The 21,870-nt window shown below is 47.0% G+C and overlaps 1 protein-coding gene across 1 annotated transcript in view; it reads right to left on the bottom strand.

Moving 5' to 3' along the window:
• Positions 1 to 21,870, bottom strand: part of IGDCC3 (immunoglobulin superfamily DCC subclass member 3) — a 169,546-nt gene that overhangs the window by 33,239 nt on the left and 114,437 nt on the right. Inside the window, exon 6 of the mRNA XM_030578350.1 lies at positions 12,570 to 12,735. Within this exon, the coding sequence (XP_030434210.1) occupies positions 12,570 to 12,735 (166 nt within the window). The remainder of the gene's footprint in view (positions 1 to 12,569; positions 12,736 to 21,870) is intronic.

Here is a 21,870-nt window from a genome sequence, read left to right as displayed (position 1 = left end):
AGCTGGGAACAGAACTCAGGAGCCGGGAACAGAACTCAGGAGTCAGGTTCTCTGTTGATGTCAGAAGGCACAATTCCATTCACTTCTACGGTGTTGTGTCTTCTTACGCTAGCAGAGAACCTGACACAAACTGCAGTGGCTTCCTGACTCCTGGAACCCTCCTCTAAACAGTAGACAATGGCCAATGACAGGTTTTTCTTCATTACATAGTTTGATGACAGTGGGTTTTAGACAAACAAGAGGAAGCACTTTTTCACACACCGCATAGCTAGCCTGTGGAACTCATTGCCTTGGGATGTTGTGATGACCAAAAGTATAACTGGATTCAAAAAAGAACTGGAAAAGTTCATGGAGGATAAGTCCATCAATGGCTATTAGCCAAGATAGTCAGGGATGCAACTCCATGCCGGGGCAACCCTAAACCTGCGATTTCCAGAAGGTAGGTTCTATACATTCTCCCAAACCTCCATCCCTTTGGAGACAGGACACTGGGCAAGATGGACCATGGTCTGACCCAGTATGGCAGTCTTTCTGTCTGTTTGGATGTGGGTGCGCTGGTTGGGTGTGTGGTGGGGGTGGGGTTAAGATATAAAAGGAGGAACGGGAAAACACACAGAGCTGTACAAGGGACCCCTCCACAAATGTATTGTTTTCCATACATAACCAACACATGAGTGAGTTATAACACTGAATCAGCAAGTTATTCATACGCCAGCTAGATGAAACAGACCACTGAGAAAAAACACAGCAGCAGCAAAATAATCATTGAGACACATGAGATGGGAAAGACCGAGGTTCATCAATGTCAGCTGCCCTGTAATTGCTGCAAATCCATCTTCTGGGATATGACCACTGATCCTAATGCACGATCCCTGCTCAGTGCAGAGAAGCCTGAGTTATGATGATGCCCCACTGGTGGCTTTGTGCTCTGTTCGAGGGATTCTACGGCCCATGCTGCAGAGGCAATTAGGTTGCAGAGCAGGTTTTACATATTCCTTCAAAACAAAATCAAACCCATACATTATCTTTAAGTGAGGAGCAGCTGCTTAACATCTAGACCCTCCCTCCACCTTCTTGTTCTTCCTTATTTTTCATGCTTCTGGGAACTGAAATATACTTTAGCATGCAGCTCCCTCCACCCATAATCAGTGATGTTCTCCAACTGCACTCTAGACTTGTGTAACCCTTCTGCCCCTCTGAGGTGGCAGCAACAAGGGCCGGGTTCAGTATCCAGGGGTTCCGTTTCAATAACACAATGCAAAACCAGCTTGAGCTCCCACCCAGTGACCTGGGACACTTACATACCACCCCCCCGGGCGCCTCTAGGAGGCAATACTTCCCCACTCGCAAGCACGGAGTCTGAGTGCAGCAAAATCCTTTTAATAAAGGAGGGAAACAATGTGGCATCACGTTGGAGAAACATCACAAGCAGGATTATAACACAAACCATAAGCAAAAACCCACCCCCAAGTATGTTTGACAATGTCCTTTCCCCCTTAGGATCTTAAGTCCAATCACCCCAAAGTCCAACAACCCGAAAGTCTGTGGTCAGTGCCACCCCAGAGTTCAAAAGTTTATCTGCAGAGTTTTACCCCCCCAGCCTGGGTGGAAATGGGGGGGGCACACACAGGGTGTTAAGGGGCACCTTATGTGGGCCAGGGCCAACTGGACTTCCTCTCCGTGGAGTTCTGCTGCAGCCTTCACCACAACCAGCTCCACCTCACCAGCTGTGCCGCTCCTCCAGCCGACCCATGAGCCAATCCAGCTGTCCCCGCAAACCACTCCACTCCACTCACTGTTCCATGAGCTGCTCCAAACATGCTGCAAACTGTGCCACTCTGCCAGCCGCTTAGCGATAGATCTTCAGTCTCCCCCACTAGTTAACACAGCACTCAGTGATCTCAGCTCAGTAAGCTTAGCTCTTTTAGTGATTTCAGCTTGTAGTAGAGGAGCCCCGGTGCTGGTGCACCATTGGCCCAACGTGAATTCAGCTCACCAGCCTCTAGATGGACTGCTAATGGTATCAAAATTAGCTCTACTCTTCAACAGTGGAGAGAGGAGGATGTGCAATTGGTGTTCCAGGCCCTTAAAAGGGGCCCATACCATCAGGTACACACACCAGTCCCCAACCTCACTCCTTTCAATGGGTTTTGACACCCACGTCCCTTGTCTAGCAAGTGCTACTTAATTGATATTGAGACATCTCTGTCATAAAGCAGTCTCACAGTTCCTCATTCACATAATCAGGGTGACAACACTTTATGCCTCTTGCCCCAACAACAGAGAAATTGGGAATCCCAGAGCTGTCAAAATAACCATCCCAGGCTGCCGTGGGCTATGCTAGGTGGGGTGGGTGTGCCAATGCAAATACCTAAAACTCCTTTCCACACTCCCCATAATTCACCACCAGATGTCAGGGTAGAGCTCATCCTGACTCTGCTTACACTTGAAACACAGGGGCCTGATTGTTCCCCAAATTTGTGCACGCAGTTCAGTCATGTCAGTGGGATTTTGCTGGGACCATGAATCCCTATTTGTTTTCATAACAAGCCAATGAACTATTTCACTCTCCTTCAAGCGGCAGTTATTCTACTCAGCCATAGCAATAGGTAGCTTGCTTGCATTTGATATCCAAAAGCTGACAATGCAGCATATACAAGAGCAGGTGGATAGGGACTAACATCTATCAGAATAATATCCCGTGTATTGCATGGAAGTCAGCACAAGGAGAAGGAACAAATCTTTCTTTACATTTATTTACAATGTATTATTTTCTCCAATGAGGGTTTAACCCACACCACTCTGGTGGTAAGTCATTCAAGGGATACTGACAACAGGAGCTCAACACATAAAGGTAACAGAGTTTAAAGGGGGACATTTCATAAGCTAAGGTCACTGAGATAGCAAAAATCACCTGAGCCCTCCGTTGTGCTGATGCCCTTTTTCAGTGGAATAATTGAAACCCTTTAATTACCATTTTGTAAATAAAATCATCCTGAAAAATCAATATTTAGAGCCTGCCTTCTCTGTAGATGTTGGCCTTTGTTACTTGCTGTTATTACAATTGCAGCCCAGCTACATAAACCTCTGAACCTGATTTATTTCTAGCCTGAAAATGACCCCCTGGAAACTACTGAACACTTACTGGGTCAAATGATGAAAAGCAATAAACCTTTCATAGTGGCAATTTTGTTATTATTTCTTGCCTCATCCTCTCCTGGTACATTTCAATCTACCAACCTCAAAAGCATGATTCTGAAAAGTGTGCGAGCTCACCTCCACCGTCCAAAAGAACCACCCGTTCGCCATGGTAGCAATATGTTTTCTTGCCAATTACATCGACTACAAAAGTGTCGGAATTTGCCAGCAACGCATTATACTCCCCCTTCCATCTTTGGGGAAACCATTCCAGCCTGTGGGTTTGTAACTATTTAAGAAGCAGTCGGACTCTTGTTGTTGTAAACTGCAAATAATGTACTGTTGATCACGATCAATTGAAATCATTCTGTAGGCGAATGTGTACTCTCAGATCAGGGCAGAGTGGGACAGATCCTTGGCTAGTGCAAAGGGGCATATCTCCACTGAAGTCAATGAAGCTGAACCGATATACGCCAGCTGAGGATCTGGCACTATGTATGCAGACTCCACTCTACCTGTTCCATATCTCCCACTGGAATCTGCACGTTCAGGGTGAGCAAATCAGAGCTGCAATCTACTGAGAGGATCCAAGAGCAGAATTCAGCCCTATGTTTGTCAGATGAAACAAATTCCAATGAGCTGGTCAAATGTACAATCATTCCAACAAACATGGGCTCCAGGGTCTGAGAAAAGGATCACATAGCAAGAATCTTACTTCTTAGGAAAAGTGATTTTTCTTCACAGCTTTTAATGGAAAATCCCACAGTTCCCTAGGCCTGGGCCTTCATGCATTTTTCATTAACAATTATCAGTGATCCAGAATTGCCTTTGATTTTTGCTAAACATTGATCAGATATTTTGTTCCCAAACTGCTGGCATTTTCAAAACAAAACCACCTACTTTGGAGAGGGCATAGCACCGGACGATCTTTAATGTTAATGTACTAAGAGCTCTTCAGAGCATAAAATAACTGGAATTCACATTTTACAGATGGGGGAATGGAAAGGGTATTTCTTGGACTTCGCTTGTAAAGGTCATTTGACTATGCAAAAAGACTATAAATTGCTTGGCAAGTGAATCACTGTGTCCATAGCCCCATACTATCGCTGAAGATCACTGAAATAACTGGCTCAGTAAGGCACAAGTCCGAGCGATATAATGAATCACAATCTGCTGAGGTTTTAGTCGTAAAGAGCAGTCGTTTCCACCTACCCCATGGGACAGAATTTTTCATCCATCCAAAGCCCAGTTCTAAATTCACTGTTTCTCCAACATACCGAACTCCGATACCGCGGGTTGAAAATTAGGCTTAAACAATTTTCAAGAAGAGAGTCAAATTCTCTTGTGGGGAAAATTGTTGATGGTCTTTTTATATTTTAAAGTTACTTGTCCTCTAATAGTCCTTCCTTCTCTTCCAATTATTTTAGCCACCACTTAGTACCTAAGGACACATGCACACATCCCTCCAAAAGGACCCAGGCCTCATCCTGGGACTCTCCAGAAGGCGGCAGTTCAGTCCAGCTATTCCATCTGGACAATTCTATATGACCAAACTCTACCTCCTGCCATCAATTCTTACTCAAAATTCTGATTGATTTCAATAGGACTCTGGTGTGGGAAGCCATGAGAGGAAATGGCCCCAAAGTCAAAGGTGTATCCTTCCGTACCAGGAAAAACCATCCAAAATGCCTTTGAAATGGTCTTTCCTTGTTTTACATTCAGACCACAAAACAATGCGGCCCTGAACTTCTATTTACTCCTGCCTTTGGAGATCAATCTGGGCTGGAACTGGCACACGTCAGGAAGAGCTCCAGGCTAGTTTTTCCTTGTTTGGTTGTGTGTGTGAGGGAAATGGGAGGGAGAACAGAGAATACAATATGCCCAAAACTGATTCCCTTTTTTCCCTGAAGGATCAAATGGACAGAAAAATACCTTCAAGAGGAGACAGGGTTCTGAACCCCCACCTCTTTCCCCAGCCTATAATTTGAATAATCAGATATAATTATCAGGAAAGTTCTGTAATTCCCAGTGCATCAGGCAATATTTTTGAAGCATGATCTCAGGAAAGCGAGTCAAAGCCAGTGTAGATACAGTGTTTCTTAATGGAAGGGCATTATCCTCTGCGCTAGCCTTCTGCCTACTGTGGTTAACAGACAAAAGAGGCTCAGAAGTTTCTCTGGCGTGCGGTTTGCTTTCCTTGTGCAGAAGCAGCCCACATGGGGCATGACACAGGATGATCTAGACTTCCAGAAGCCAGTGGGCCTCCTCTCAACCGCATGATGCCTCCCTCTGCCAAGTCTTCAGAATAGAACTTCCTATATATGGCTTCTATTCGATTGGAATACAGGAAGGATCACTTAAGTACCTCAGCCTCCCTTTCTGGCACTGACCTGGGGACTGCCTCTCTCCCACCGGAGTGAACGTAAGTTTTGCAAGATCAGGTCTCTAAATGGGAAGTTGTAAGAATCCAAAAAGGAGAAGGGAAATAAGTGCGGGGGAGAGATTTCCTTAAACAAATGCCTACCGCAGACAATACTACATCTCTACCTCGATATAACACGACCCGATATAACACAGATTCGGATATAACGCGGTAAAGCAGCACTCCAGGGCAGTGGGGCTGCGCGCTCTGGTGGATCAAAGCAAGTTCAATATAATGCGGTTTCACCTATAACGCGGTAAGATTTTTTGGCTCCCGAGGACAGCATTGTAATGAGGTAGAGGTGTACTTTGTACCTTTATACAGCAGCTCCTTCTGCCTGAGGATGTCAGAGCATTTCACATACATTAATGAATCACAATACCAGAGTGAAATATTAAAATTCCTATTCTAGAGAAGGGGAAACTGAGGCACAGAATTCAAATAACTTGCCCAAGGACTTGCCACATCATCTGTACATTTCTAGTGCACTATCTGGGCGTTCCCAGTAACCATGTGGAATGGCTGGGCTGAGAATTTTGATCTCTTGACTCCTTGTCCTGCACTTCACCCACAAGACAAGGAAAATCCAGCATGGTCACCCCCCCCAGCATTCAAGAACCATGAATTCCCCCACCCCCCATCATGAGATTTTAAAAACAACAAATTTGGGGTTATTTTATTTGCTTTTGGTTTTTAAGTCTTTGTGGTGAGCATTTTCCAGCTTTTCTCCACAACCCCAAGGGCTAGAAACATACTTCTTAAGAACAAGAAGCAAGATTTTCATGTAATCACATGACTCCAGGAGTTGGGTGGTCTCTCTTACTGCCCTTCCAGGGTGGGTACAGACTCCTAGGCTAGTCTATGCCTGCAGCTTCTTTTTGCCCCGAGACACTGTCTTAAGGAAGTTATAAGTGCTTTGTGACCTTGGCCACATACAGCTCTGCTCTTTTGGGATTACACGCCTCATTTTCACACGCAGTCTAAACCTCCCCTGCTGTGTTCGGTTGCGTTCCTGACAGATCTGAACACGGCTCCTTTAAAGGGTACCTCAAGGGCCTGAGTGGGGGCAACGTGCAAAATGTGAACATGTGCAAAATACACAGGGCAGCTGGTAGCAACAAGGAAGCAGGAGGAATGGTTTAATAGGCAGGGTTGATGCTGGAGCCAGGTTCTTCACACAAGGCATTCTACCTTATCAGGGTTGGCTTGGATCCAAACCATGCGTGGAAGGACTACACCCCTGAGAGGGCTGTCAGGAAATGTCCAGGGTAGGGATGCTGGCAGAGGAGAGACCAGGGGCTGGACTCAAGTGCTACATATCTTCTCACACCCAGCCCCATTCCAGTTCTTCCTGCTGCATGCTGGGGACTGGGCCATGCATTCTTTATTATTTCGTATTGTCGGGGGGGCACATATCAATTATTGCACAAAGTGAACGAAACCCAACCGTGTGGAAAGAACAATGCAATAGCTACCCTCTCAAAGAGGCTCTGTTTACCTTCTGCCATGTTATTAGAATGACTGTGTTACAGTCACCCAAATAGCGTGTGTAAGTCCCACTTCTATCTGTCTGGGCATTTATCCTTTAATGTTCATTATGGTGTCTCAGAAATCCAGTACGCTGAGCACCAGAGAATCACTGGTGCAATTAATGACGGCCAGTGAATTACTGTGAATTTATTTACGTGCATGAACACGATAAGCATCTTTCCTCTGCATGGCCAGGATCCTAAAGCCAATTCTCATGGACAATACCACTGAACCAGTGGGATTATAAATTTTCTCTTCGACTGTAATATGGACAATGCGTGCTGTGTTGGTAGTTATGCAAGTGAACGAATCAGGGAGCAGAAACAATACGGACCAATGTAACTAGCTGACATAGTAAGAATTTTAAGGCCCTTACACAAGAGGAGCTCCCAGGAAACATCTGTAAAGCCATCTCATCGTCCTCCTTAAGAAGACGTGTCTACAAAATCTTTACCCAGGATAGGCAGCTGGTGTGCTGTGAAATCTGCTTCCATGCTGAGCAGTAACATCATTGTTTCCTTGTGCTCCCCCATCTGGCTGACGCATCCACCTCTTGTCTCTTGTCTTATATTTACATTGTAAACTCTTTGGGAGCAGGGACCTGCTTTCTGTTACTTGAGTAGTCAACACCAAGCACAGCAAGGTCTTGGTCAATGATTAGTGTCCAGACACGCTACCACAGTACAAGAAATAACTCATACATTATTATTACTAATAAATAATAACAGTAATTTGGGACCCAATTTCTCCGTTGACATTTGCTTTTGGCAAATATTAAGCCACTGGAACAAAACAGTTGCTCTTCATGAATACTAGCTCTGATTAGCTTCAGAGGCTCAAATGCTTGCAGAAGGAGAGGAGAGCAGAGCCAGAAACACAGACCAATTGAAATGTGCTTTCGAACTGGAAGATACAGTCACAGAAATTATTCCCCACCTTCCATACCATGCTAGTGACAACCATGAAGTCCTCGCATAGGTGGTGAGAGATCTGTAACAGTAGTTCAAAGAGGGGAAATCCCTGAGCCTAGATTTCTTTAAAATACCTGTCCAAGCAGAGATGGGCCAAGACAGGTTCCATTTAGACAAACTGATTTGTCCTCAACCTCTCCGTGTGATGAAAGTGAGAGGTGGGCTCAGATCAATGGGACCAGGAGCTGAACAACTCATTTTGGTTTTAAGTTTGTAAAACCAAAATCTAACAGGACATTTTGGAGCTAGGGACTGAGGGAGGGGGACCAAAACATCCCAGTTTTTGGCTATTTCCACAACCTAGTTTGTCAATGGGTGACCACAGAATCATAGAATATCAGGGTTGGAAGGGACCTCAGGAGGTATCTAGTCCAACCCCCTGCTCAAAGCAGGACCAATTCCAAACTAAATCATCCCAGCCAGGGCTTTGTCAAGCCTGACCTTAAAAACCTCTAAGGAAGAAGATTCCACCATCTCCCTAGATAACCCATTCCAGTGCTTCACCCACTGTGCTGTTTGTTCAACATAAGAGCCCAATGCAGAACCAAAGGGTTTGACTGGGAAGTTTTCCTGGCTGCTGTGCTTTAATTTCATTAGGCAGCTATCTACAAGAACATCTCCAATGGAGGTGAAGGGATCCGATGGAGGTGAGGGGATCCGACGTCATTCCTCGGACGGAGCCCCTCTTCCGAACTGCTTCTGGCACTTGAGATATTTATCCATCACTTCTAGCTGTGTCATTTTCAGGAGCAGGTTGTTCATATGGTGCATTTGGAAATCAATTAGTGCACAATATGACTTTGGATGATTTATTCTTTTTCAAAAAACCCCTTTGGGGGTATTCAGACCTCTTTATAGCCATATTAAGCTGAGTTTTAATCCAAATGTATTTTCCAGGAAACCGGGTAATCTAATTAAAAAGCTTAGAGTGCAATTTAGTAGCTTCATTACCATTAGATTCTAGATCCATCATTATATGGACAAATATTTTCTGAGTGCAAGTGACTGATAAGTCCAAAGGCCTAATCTCAAATAGACTTTGCTGGAACTACGCAGGTTACAATTCTTAGTCACGCACCCAAGAATGAAACGAAAGGACACACTGAAAAAAGTCCTTACAGGAAAACTAACCAATGACTTCTTTTCTCCAGTTCATCCTCTCTCAAAGCAATCAGCTGTCCTGTAAACCCACTTGCAATTGCACATCTCAAATGAGTGGCTTTTGGAAACTCTCTCAGGTGTGTCCCATCCCTTCCATCTCCCAGGGTTGCAAGCCCAAGTAGGCCAAACTAACTCCCAAAGATGTGGGTATCTCCAAAGGTTTGAGTACCTCCAAGCTTTGGGTACTTACCACCTTCCTCAGATTGAGAGGAAGGATGGTCTCGTGGGTAAAGCACTGGACTAGGACACGAAGAAGAACTGGATTCGGTGCCAGGCTCTGTCACAGATTCTCTTAGGCAAAACCCTTAAGGTATGTCTACACTGCAATCAGAGGTGTGACCACAGCACCTGTAGGCATCCACAAGCTAGCGTTGCTCTAGATCAGCAGTTCTCAAAACTTCCTTTCTCCCATTCCTTGTCTCTGTAGATTGGAAGCTTTCCAGGGCAGGGACTGTTTCTTGTTATGTGTCTCTATAGCACCACGCATGATGGGGCCCTGAACTCAGCCAGCACTGCAATACAACTCATGAGATGTGCACAAAGGCACTGTGGGGCCTGGAGTTTTATAAAGATGCCTGACTGGGATGAAAACTCCTCTTAGAGTGGATAATATCTCACTACCCTTATTCTAACTCACATTCCGTGATCATTTCACAAAGCTTCAAAACCATCAGAAACCTAATGCTAAAAAGCCTCAGTATTAAAAAGCTCATGAGCGGCAGGTGAACCCCTGCTTCAGGGAGGTTAGCCCTACTGTTTCTGTATGAGGCCCTCTCCCCACTCCCCGCCCACCAGAGCCCAAAGGTCCCCCTGTCCCTGGAGCCCTTCTCCCAGCCCCCGCAGTTGAAGCCCCGAGCCCCCCCAACTACACACACACCTACAGCCGGAGGAGCCTTGGGCTAGCCCGAGCCACCCTAGGCCAGCTCCAGCCACCCTGAGCTGGCCCAAGCCGCCTAATAGGAACCATGCCATGCCACGCATCCCCTCCCAAGACACCTAGTGGGAAAAGCAAAAGCTGTTCCTGAAGAACCTGAGCTTTTTATATGTGCCCTGCAGGTTCTGAGGTGGCTGAGCTACTCAGCTTCCCGAGTTCATCAGTAATCTCCCCTGGCCTATTATACCTGCCGCCTATGATAAAGCTTTAAAAAACAAAAACATCATTCTCCCAGGAAGTAGAAGCTAATGCTACCATAACATTTTGCTGATGGACAAAACTGAAGGAAGTGGATTTTCTCAACCAATGTTGTGTTAATTGGATTCCTGCATACAGATAATACAGGTAAACAGTTATATCACACCAGGGACCATAAAGCTCTGCTGATAATTCAGGTGTATGGCACAGCTACTGTTATTTCATAGTATGTTGTTCCATGTTATTTCCATAGAAACTGTGCTGTCAACTTGTAATTTTCACACTAAGTGCATCCCACCATATTATTTCTGCAACACAAACATGACCGTATTTTAGCATGGAAAACACTGTTCCCCGGCGAGATAAAAGGCCTAAATTTAGTGAAACTCTGCTACCAAGCCAATATTATCTCAAACAGGGCTGCCTGCAGGAGCATTTGAGTATACCAGGGATCAAAAGGTAGAGATTGAAGTGTGATTCTATTCTGGGAACTGACTGTGTGAAAATATTTTTTATTACACCAACTTCGGCTGGTGAAAGAGACAAGCTTTGGAGTTTGCTCAGAGTTCTTCAGAGCTGCTGCTGCTCCCCCCAATGTGTATTCAGAGTCATCTTTGCTTACTTCATTGACAGCCTTTTTCTCCCATCAGCTCTGCAGAACCAACAGAGAGTTGGGGGTAGCATTTTTCAGGCGTGATTTTAAACAAAGGTCCTGATCTAAAGGAAGCACTTAAGCACATGCTTGACTTTAAGACCATGAATTAGAGGCTAAAGCACACGCTTCCGTGTTTTGTTGTATCATGGCTTACGTTCAGACTGCAGGCCCACCTTTGCAACTTTACTGCCTTTAAATTATTTCCTCAGTTACATCCATGCCGCCTCCCTGAAGGCAACAAAACCGCACAAGTGTAGTTGAAGCCAGAATCTGAAAACATGGGAGTTGCACAGAGGTAACCGAGGGCAGCAGTTGGCCTACAGCCTCGTGATTATGATAATTACACGCAAGCCGAGAACCCAACTTAGCTCTCAGATCTTGACTGAGTTTGCAGGGCTGGTTAGCAAAAACATCTTTTTATTTATGAACCGAGCAAACCCAGGGTAGGAATCATGGAGATGCCACAAAACCAGGGGACCCCCGGATGCAAGTTCCATAAAGTCTTTTTTCAGAACAGACACCATTTTTATAGTGTGATTTTAAAAAAAAATCCCACCTTTAAAGAGGGTTCTATTATGCTATGAGCTGTGCAGACATTTTAACTGAGACAGTCCCTACTCTGAAGAGCTTGCCAAACAAAGATTGGAAGCTGAAAAATAGCATTATGCCTCTTTTACAGATAGGGAGACTGAGTGACTTCCCACAAGGAGTCAGAGGCAGAGACGAGAACGGAACCAGGTCTCCTGAGTCTATGTCAGTGTTTAACTACAAGACCATCTTTCTGGTCTCCTTTTGCTATGTAATTAGCTGCTCTATTTTAATAAAGGAAGAAGAGTGTGTTTCTTCCTTCTCCACCACCACTGGAGCCCTGATTGTTACTAATAATGGCCCTCAGTTCAGCTTCCTCTTGAAAGGCAGGTCAGAGAGCCTTTCGCTACAAGTGTCCCCTTGTTTCGGGAGCACATGTGAAAGGGACCAATCTCTTCTGCTCTATCCTCACTCTGAGCTAGCGCTTTCGCTCTCCAAAAGCAATCAAGGAGCAGGAATGGAAGTGTATTGGGAGTGCTCATATAACTATCGTTCAGTAGAACAGGGGACGTTTAAGACACAGATACACCAATGCACGAGATAGAATTTGTAGCGTCACTGCAAAGGCTTGTCAGTCACTGTTGCTTCAGGAGACTTCAACAACCCCAGTTAAGAATGAAGGGATTATGCTTTCATAACAAATTAGCCTCTACTATCTTCTATTCAAAAGGTAATGCATGGGTGAAATTCATCTGCTCTGCTGCCCATATCAGTCCTGTGTCTGTATCTAAATAAATGTCTGTGTGGACAGCACACTTCCAAAAATGATTATTTAGGGGTTGGTGAAGTTCCCGACACATAAGAATTCTGCTCCAATTTACACCAGTGTAATGTATTGAATTCAGTAGCGATACTCCTGATTTACACTAGTGCAGTATCAGACCCTGGCTGTACATTTCATGTCAGCACTGACCTTTCTATCGTCCCTTCACCCAACTCAATGAGGCTGAAATCTGTTGCCAACTGACTTACCTGTTGTTATTCTTCAGTTTGATGTGATCAGTCGGTTCTAGGATCTGCCCGTTCTTCAGCCAGGTGATCTGAGGGGGAGGCTCTCCCTGGGCCAGGCAGGTGAAGATTGCAGTCGTTCCTACTGGTCTGGAAATTGACTGAGGGTGTTGCACAAACTCCGCAGGGGCTGTGAAGGGAAGGAAAGTGAAGCATGAGGAACACTGTCAGGAGCCAACATTGCCCTGGCACCAAGCCTGTTCTAATCACTTGGTGTAAAATAACCTGAGTCTATTTTGTGAGCGCGGCGAAGGCTGACAAAAGAAAATCACCATGGTTTATCAGCTCCAGAGGCAGCTTGGCAGGTTTGACAGGCACGTGTGGTTCACAGATAACTACAGATTGTGCTTGCCCATATGTAACCATGACGGTAACCAGCTAAAGAATAGAGCTGGGCTGGTTAATCGGGGAGAGGGAATTTTCAGTAATTGCATGAGCTACTGATGCCAGGTGGACTAGTCGTTTAAAAACACAGTGTCCCCTTCCTGCTCTTTAAGGGACCTGGATGCTTGATCGTTTACACAAAGGCACGTTATTATATTAGCTGCTCTGAACCACAAAGCCCTGCCTGCTTACCATGGCTTTGCTGCAATGGTACCATGGCTCTGGGCCACTGCTATGCTGGTACAAGGCCCATGTGATGAAGGATTATTACAAATGAATCCTGCCCATTAGAAAGGCCCTGCTGGATCTTTATTGATCTGAATGAATTCAAACACAGGGATGAAACACAAAAGCCAGAATAACGCCCCTTAATATGTTTTTTTAAGAACATGTGCTGGGGAGTGTTGGATTCATTCCTTCTTGCTCCTTGTGACTGATTGTGTATGTTGTATGAAATGAGCTCTGATGAAAGGTGCCAGATCAGCAGCTCTGCAGTCCTGTTTGAAAGTGTGAGCCCCAAAATATAGTGTGTATCATTCCAGTGCCACTTTCACATCCTTCCATGCCCGAGCCCACACACAGCCAGGAATGGCAAACGATACCATAGCTTTGAACTCTACAGTAAGTGCCGTGGTTAGAGTGCTGGGCATGGCGTCAGGATTGCTGGGTTCTAGTCCCAGCAGTGACTTCAAATGTGTCTTTGGGCAAGCTGTTTCTGAGACTCCGTTTACCCACCTTCACAACAAACACCAGGCCACCGAACTCAGAGTGATGGCGCGAGGTCTACTTAATGTTAGCAAAGAGCTTTCCACTGCTCAAATGCAAAATATTACAACAATTCTCTCTCTAAACGAGAGCTCAAGTTCCTCAGCTATACAAATCACTCCGGAAATTGGAGCATGCTGCAGAGTTTGCCAGTATACGTGCAAACGGAGTTCAAATGAGCCACATTCATTTCCATCTGCCTGGCTGTGGAGCGGTATGCAGTTTGTTAGCGATCAGCATTGCTTCACTCAAAGAGACAAATAGTTATGAGGGTTTCCGGCAATACCATTCCAAATATGATTATTTTGTGCTGCAGTAATGTGTAAGAGCGGCAGTCACGGACCAGAGCTCCACCGTGCCAGGGGTTATACATTCATAGAACAAAAAGCTGTTCCTAGCTTCAAAGGACTTCCCAGCTAAGTATAAAACAAGAGCCAACAGGTGGAACAAGACAGACAGATGAGGGGAACACAAGTAAACAAGACAGATGAATAAGGGAATTCATTTCTTTACCCTATACACAGCCAGCCAGAGACGAATATGTGCTCATATGCAGTGGTAGTCACCGAGAGATCCCAAAGCACTTTATATAGGAGGGTAAATAACATTCTCCCCATTTCACAGATGAGGAAACTGAGGCACAGAGAGGTGAAGTGACTTGATCAGAGTCAGCAGCCCATCTGCAATGGAAACCCAGACTCCTGACACACTCCGCTAGATGATGCTCTCTTAGTGAGCCACAAACATTTTGGCAGCTACATAAAGCATGTTTTTACAATAGTAACATATCAAAAGTTTGGCTGACCATTCTCTCCTCACCACATTCCCATTCGCTGCAGGTTCACAGCCCCTGTATGCCCAAGTCTTCAGCCTGGGACCCAGAACTCCTGGAGGCAGAAGCCAGGACAGTTCTAACTGCTACTCAGTTCACAATAGTCACAAACGTTTCTGACTTTTCACCAGATTTTAAGAGGAAATTATTTCTCCCCCCTCCAAGCACCTCATTTGAGACTTAAAATCATTTATCAGAATAGAGCAATATATTAGGATCCAGAAAACGGCGCCTGAAACGCTTGCCTGAATAACTGAGTTTATACAAGCAGTTACGCTTCAAAGGGTAAAGCTATAGTATACTCCATATTGCTGCTTCTAAGACCCAAATCCAATTGCAATCTCCAGCAGTTACTAGGAAGACAAACAAACAACAGCCACAGGTCTAATGAATTTATAGCCCAAAGGCACAAAGTGGCTTGCTGACATTAAATATTTTTGACAAAAGCAAGGTTATTTAGTGAGGGACGCTCACTGCACAGGCAGGCATTTTCCAAGCAGGAGATTAGCAAGTACTTCCATGAAAGATGCTCATCTCCTTTCCTTGCCACACTTATATCGCCGGACTTCCAGAAATCTAGGACATAAACAGGCTTCCCTAAGATGTGGCAGCCAAGGTGAAATTCACTCCATGTGCAAAGAGACAGCCCAAGGTTTATGATTCACCAAGGTCTTGTCCACACATGGAGTTATTCTGGAATTCTTTCTTAATCTGAATTAACTTTCAAGGGTAGACAAGCCCTCATTACCTGCATGTAAGCCTTATGTCTTGCACAGCTGTAGTGCTGACCCTCTGCAGAGGAATGAACTTCACCCTGCATGAACAAAAAGCCTCTCTCTCTCTCTGAAGAGGACTGTAATCATGGGATGATCTTGGATTTCTATTGGCTTTGGTGATTGGCCCAGTGATTGTTCTGATCACTGCTATTACCTGGCTTATATATCACCCTCTGCAAACCTAACAGCACCTTGCAGGATTGCCAATTATATACAGACAGGGCCTGATTTTCAGTGAATACCTCCAATTGTCTGCGTACGCATGTTTGCATGCACAACGCTGTCACCGCAATATCAGAGACCGGATTGCAGCCTGGCTGAAAAATCATACCCCATGGGATTCCTTTCCCCCCATCTGCCTTGCAGGATGCAGGGAAGAAAGTTAGGCCACTGATCTTCTGTGATTTTTCTCCCCACTCATTCCCCCTTCCAATCAAATTTGAATAGAAGGACCCATCACTATAACATCGTTTGGCTGTTACTCCTTGGGAGTCGCTCAAATTCTAAGGGGATGGTTGCTATTATACAAAGCTGATTGGCTAGATAGATGCTGGGCCGTTTGTTCTTTACTGACACAGATGGAAAACAGTCTCCTGCGCCTGTACAGATCAGGTCCTTCCCTACTTAACTAGCAGGATGCTAATTAGAGCGCAGCCTGAGGTGAAATGGCTCCATGACACCTCTGAAGTATCCCCATGCAGGTGACAGCACTGCAGGAGGCTAAGAACTCTCCAACCTTGGGAAATCTGACTCCGGAGCAGCCTGTTAAAAGTCCTGTTTAAAATAGACGTTTGCCAATTATTTAGACAGAGGCAGGAGGAGCATGCTGCACACCTGTCTGGGAAATAATTTGATCAAATGCCATGTTGCTATGCAAACTGCAAATGTAGGAGTGAAATGACTTCCACCTCATTTTACAACTCGGCTTGAGGCCTCCATGCAAAAGAAGGGAAAGAGAGAAGGAAAATAATTCTGCCAACAGAGACTGGCACCAACAAGGTGGGTACGTTAACACAGTGCATCCCGAGAGCCAGCAGCGACCACAATACACATAACGAGACTGTTAGTGAGATGAAAACATTGGCAGTTTGTTCCCTTGCAAGAATGATCAGTCTCGTGAAGGTTTCATACGTTTTCCCTCAAGGGAAAAAAAGACCAAAGGGTGGATCCAACTCTTTTCCCCCACCAAGTAAACCCTATACACCTAGTCAGCTCCATTTTCTCCACTGGAGCTACCAAGCTACATCAGCATGACCAAGGAGAGAGCTGCACCCTTGTGTGTGTATTCGACTTCTGGTATAGAATCTGCGGGGGATTATAAAAAGCCAACCCCCCACTCCTTTCGCAATCAAAGCTGTACAAGAAAATGGCATCCTGACTGCTGCTTCAAGGCTGAACCAAAGCTAAAGGTACAGACACTGAAGAGCAACCAGGGCCGGCTTTAGGCCGATTCGCCCGATTCCCAGGAATCGGGCCCCGCGCCTAAGGGGGCCTCGCACCTTAGACACTTTTTTTTTTTTTAAACTTACCCCGGGTCCCTGGCTGCGATCTGCTCCGGGGTCTTCCGTGGTCCCGCTCCCTTGACTGAAGCGCAGGCGGGAGCGCAGCAAGCCCCGCGGCCCTGTTCTCCTGGCTGGAGTCCCGGGTGGAGCGCGGCAAGCCCCGCGGCCCCGCTCTCCTGGCTGGAGCCCCGGCCGGAGCACGGCAAGCCCCGCGGCCCCGCTCTCCTGGCTGGAGCTCCGGGCCCTTTAAATAGCCTCCAGAGCCCTGGGGTAGTGAGGGGCTCCGGGGGATATTTAAAGGGCCTGGGCTCCAGCTGCCTCTGCCACCCCGGTCCTTTAAATAGCCGCGAGAGCCCCGCGACCCCCACGTATTCCCCAGGGCTCCCGTGGCTATTTAAAAGGTCCAGGGCGGGGTAGAAGCTGGGGAGCCCCGGGCCCTTTAAATAGCCCCCAAAGCCCTGGGATAGCAGGGAGCTTGGGGGCTATTTAAAGGGCTGGGGCTCCAGCTGCCTCTGCTGCACCTCTTGCCCTGCCCACTACCAGCCCCGCTCCCCCTGCCTGCAGCCAGTTCTGCACCCTGTGCCCACAACCAGTCCCTGTCAACCCCCCTGCCATGTCTCCAGTCAACCCCTGCCACATACCCCTGTGGCCCTGCCCAAAGCCAGCCAGCCCCACACACACTGCTGCCCGCACCAGCCCTGCACACCCTGCCCTGTCTCCAGCCAACCCCTGCTGCACCCCCCTGCCTGAAGCCAGCCAGTCTCACACTCCTCTGTCTCCAGCCCTGCCAACCCCTGCTGCATCCCCTCCAGGCCCTGCCTGAAGCCAGCCCGCCCCTCACACCCCCTGTCTCCAACCAGCCCCGCACCCCTTGCGCTGCCTGCAGCCAGACCCTACCTCCAGTCAGCCCCTGCCCTGCCTCCAGCCTGCCCCATGTCCACTTGTGCCCTGCAGTTCCCAGGGCAGTAACCCTGCACACCTGCTTCAATGAGGGGGGCAGGGAGCAGCTGGGACCCACACATGTGAAACGGCAGTCATTAATAACCAATCAACAGCATATATGATGCAATGTATATAATATATAATGTTATTATTTATATAGTTATAGAAAGTAAATAATACATGAAAGAAATGAAAGGCTTTTTTTTCCACTTTTTTTTTTTAAGTCATCCCTGCCAGGGCCCTGCCGAAAATGTTCGAATTGGGCCCTGCACTTCCTAAAGCCGGCCCTGAGAGCAACGGCATAAATATGGCAAGCCCTGAGAGCGGCAATACAAAAAAAAATCCACTGAAGAGACGAGGATGTTCCTCACAAGAGCCCCCCTCTTTCATTTTTAATAATCAAAGAGAAGTGGAGCATTTGACTTATGCGAGCTGTAGGGGTTATTCCGCTGATGGGAGTTCATTGTCAGGCTAGTTTGGCAGGAACCAGAGACTAATAATGAAGCTAATCATAGAAAGCTAATGGACACGGCTTCCTAACCTCCTGCTGAAACTTCCTTAGATTCCAATCAGTGAGTTTTCTCTCCCCCACCCCAACTTTTTCACCTCCTAGATCAAGTTAATTTTTAAATTAAATTAAAATGGAGGACCATTTTGGTAGAAGAATGACAAAGGGAGGGGGGACCCTGTTCCCTGCAGCGAGCGATTGCTTTGTATTGCTTAAGTGGTGTACAGAGAGAGCATGACAAGGTGGGGACCTAATTTTCAAGCGGTGACTTAGCCTTCCCTCCCCTCTGTGACAGCGCAATTTTGCAAGCGCAATTATTCTGCAAGCAGTTCGATGCCCACCCACTCCCGTTGGAGCCCGCAGATCATTTTGCAGGTGCACTCAAAGACACCAAATGAGGGCACAGACATCTTCCAACTCCATTCGTCCTGTTTCATTAAACCCCGCCACCTGGCCTGTTGCCTTTACCCCCCGAAAAACCTGAACCCGCTAGGTGTTCAAGGGAAAACATCTTTTAAACAGGGAAGAAGCCATCCAGCGGAACCCTTCTGGAGTCACTCTCTCTGGTGTCAAGAGGGAGTAATTGGGACACTCGTATTTTACTCCAGGGGAACCAAACGTACAGCTGTGTCCACTGGCACTCAGCCAGGGATGCTAGTCGCCATTCAAAAACCATCCCCTTGGATTCAGCATGTCCCCGCTCTGCTCTGCTCTTTCACTGGCATTAGAAATCAGATCTAACGCCAGACTCCAGGTTCCACTTGCTTAAAACCTCCAGAGAAGGAACAAGATTGAGCCAACATCAGCAGCCCCCTTTCCCCACTTCTCTTCCCACTGCCTCTGCCCAAGTGCACCTCTGGGACCGACTCCGGCCTCTCCATCACTCCCGCCCCCTGTGAAACAGTCCTTACTGGCTGGCATCGCAAGGCTCCTATTGCAATCTCCTGCTTGCTGTTTAACAACATAAGGCCAAATTCTGGCTCCTGCCCTGGGAAGGGAAGGGTTGTGGAGCTCTGGTGGCCAAGTGGAGCTAGCCTGGGGCTTTTCGCCCGCATGGGCCAGATCAGGCAGAATGTCGCGGGGGAGCAGGGTGAATGCATTTAGCAGCAGCACTTACTGCTGCCTTTAAAAGGTGATACAGGCACTCCCCAGTTACTAACAACAGTGGGATCAGGGATGAGAGAGGAAAATTTGGCCCTGGCCACGCTCCCTGGGGCCCTTAGAAAGATGCTGGGCGTGGTAGCGAGGAGCGGGCAAAGCAGCACTCTGCCCAGGCCCCGGACAGGTGCATCAGAGTCCCTGTGCCTCCTTCCACACACAGGGCAGACCAGAATTCAGGCCACCACACGCAGCATCAGATATAGTACCTCTGCTAAACTATACCTCAGACGATACAGCCCGTGTAGCTAAATAATGTGATCAGAGGAATGTTTTGAGGCAAGCGGTATCAGATACACATGCGCAGTACCTCCATATTCACCTAAACTGGAGCTACAGAAAGCAGGGAAAACTGTTCGCACAGGATGGGGACAAACGCTCATGTGGGGGGGTCTGGTGGGGAAAAAGCAGAGTTGTTACTGCAGTAAATTGTTTGTAACCCTGTGTTTTTCAAGCAGCAGGGCTGCTGAGACACTTTAGTGGGCTGGACCAGCCTATTGCAGGGGAAGAGCAAGTGCAAGTGAAGGGGAAAGAAAGGAATTGTTGCCTTTTTTTGGTGTGAGACGTAGCAGAATTCAGTGCTTAACCAACTGGGAATTCCCCGTGGGGGAGCTCCAAACACCTAAGAAAACAGATACGATTGTTTTGTCCCCTGCACAGATTAGGAAGGGGCCTGGTTTCTCTGGAAGGTCACCTGGCCCTTCCCTTCCCCAATCGTTAACGTGTTTCCAATAAAAAGTGACTGAATATTTTTCTTTCTTTGCTGGGTTTAGGAGGAGAAGGTGGACAGTTTGAAACACCTGCCTATTCCCAATCTCCTTACCCCTGCCCACACCAGCATCTTTCTGTTCCACGCTACACATCCCCCTTTGTCATTCATAATGGATGGATCGTCTTGCGGATGCTTACTTCAGCTGAAAGCAGGTTCACTCGCCCAAATGCCTCCACTCTCTCCACCTTAACACAACAAAAGGCCATAGCGCCGAGCACATGAGAGGCAGGGAAGAGATCATATGGTTTTAATGACAATTTAAAGGTGAAACATATGTATCAAAAAGCAATAAAGCTTAATACCTTCCTCCGAAATGTTTAAACAAATGCACTAATAGGTTTGGCTGTGCCTAGCTATGCTGCATGGTGGTGTTATGAAGATCTATGGTGCGCCATATCTATCCCCGGGGGAATGTCTTGTCTCACCAGCAGCTGCTCACACCAAGCTAAGCATGAAACGGCCATTATTGTTATTTGTTTCTAAGTATTTTGGGTGTCCTGGAGCGTGAAGTCATTTGGGACTGATTTTCTCAGGTACTGAGCACCCTCAACTCCAGCTGAAGCCAACGGGAGCTGGAAGTGTGCAGGCGTTCTGATAATCCACCCTCTGAGCAACACAAGAGGTGCCGTGCATCATATGCAGTGATAGGGCAAGTTTCCTCACACTGCCGTATCTACATGCCTGAATGGAGGGATTGCATCTAGCTGGGACATGGAAGTTCAGTCCCCAGGCCCCATTCAGGCCTTGGTCTCTCGGCTGAGATTGCCAACAGGGAGTCATTTAGTCCCAGCTGTGGTGTTATTAGAACTGTGGTCAAACCTGTCAGAGACGGTCTAGGTATACTCAGTCCTGCCTCAGAGTGGAGGGATGGACTAGATCAGGGGTTCTTTTTCCTTTCTGAGCCCCCCCACCCCCCCAACATGCTATAGAAACTCCACAGCCGACCTGTGCCACAACAACTGGTTTTCTACTTATAAAAGCCAGGGCTGGAGTTAGGGGGTAGCAAGCAGGGCAGTTGCCTAGGGCCACACACCACAGGGACTCCCACGAAGCTACATTGCTCAGGCTTTGGCTTCAGCACCGGTGGTGAGGCTCTGGGCCTTGGGCTTCAGCCTTATTTGGTGGGGCTTCAGCTTTCCACCCTGGGCCCCAGCGAGTGCTAGGCCTCCTTGGTAGCCCACCTGAAACCCTACTTGCAGCCCCTCAAGGGGCCCTGGACCCTTGGTTAAGAACCACTGGACTAGATGACCTCTTGAGGTCCCTTCCAGTCCTCCATTTCTATGATTCCATACTACTGGAAATTGAACTGAGCCCCCCAAATTCATTTCATGCAGGCTGCCAAACAGCCATAAAATGGTTAACAGCTATATAACCTACTTGCCTAGGCAGCCTTTGAATTATGGATCTACAGTAGCAGCATGCATGCCCATTTTATGTACCTACAAATTGACCTGAGCATCCTAATGTAGGATGTGGACATCTCGCTAAAGGGCAAAAATTTGAAAACTGGGCCCAGAGTTTTAATATCAGAACAGAGGCTGAACTTCAGAAGTCCACTTGAAGGAGAACTGTGGGAAAACGGCACCATCACTGGTCAAAACTTTTATGAGAGATCTGCTAATAATC

This window comes from Gopherus evgoodei, chromosome 10 (assembly GCF_007399415.2).
Source record: "Gopherus evgoodei ecotype Sinaloan lineage chromosome 10, rGopEvg1_v1.p, whole genome shotgun sequence".
NCBI lineage: Eukaryota > Metazoa > Chordata > Testudines > Testudinidae > Gopherus > Gopherus evgoodei.
The sequence above is the reverse complement of the archived record's forward strand: the minus strand, read 5'-3'. Positions and strand labels throughout refer to the sequence as shown.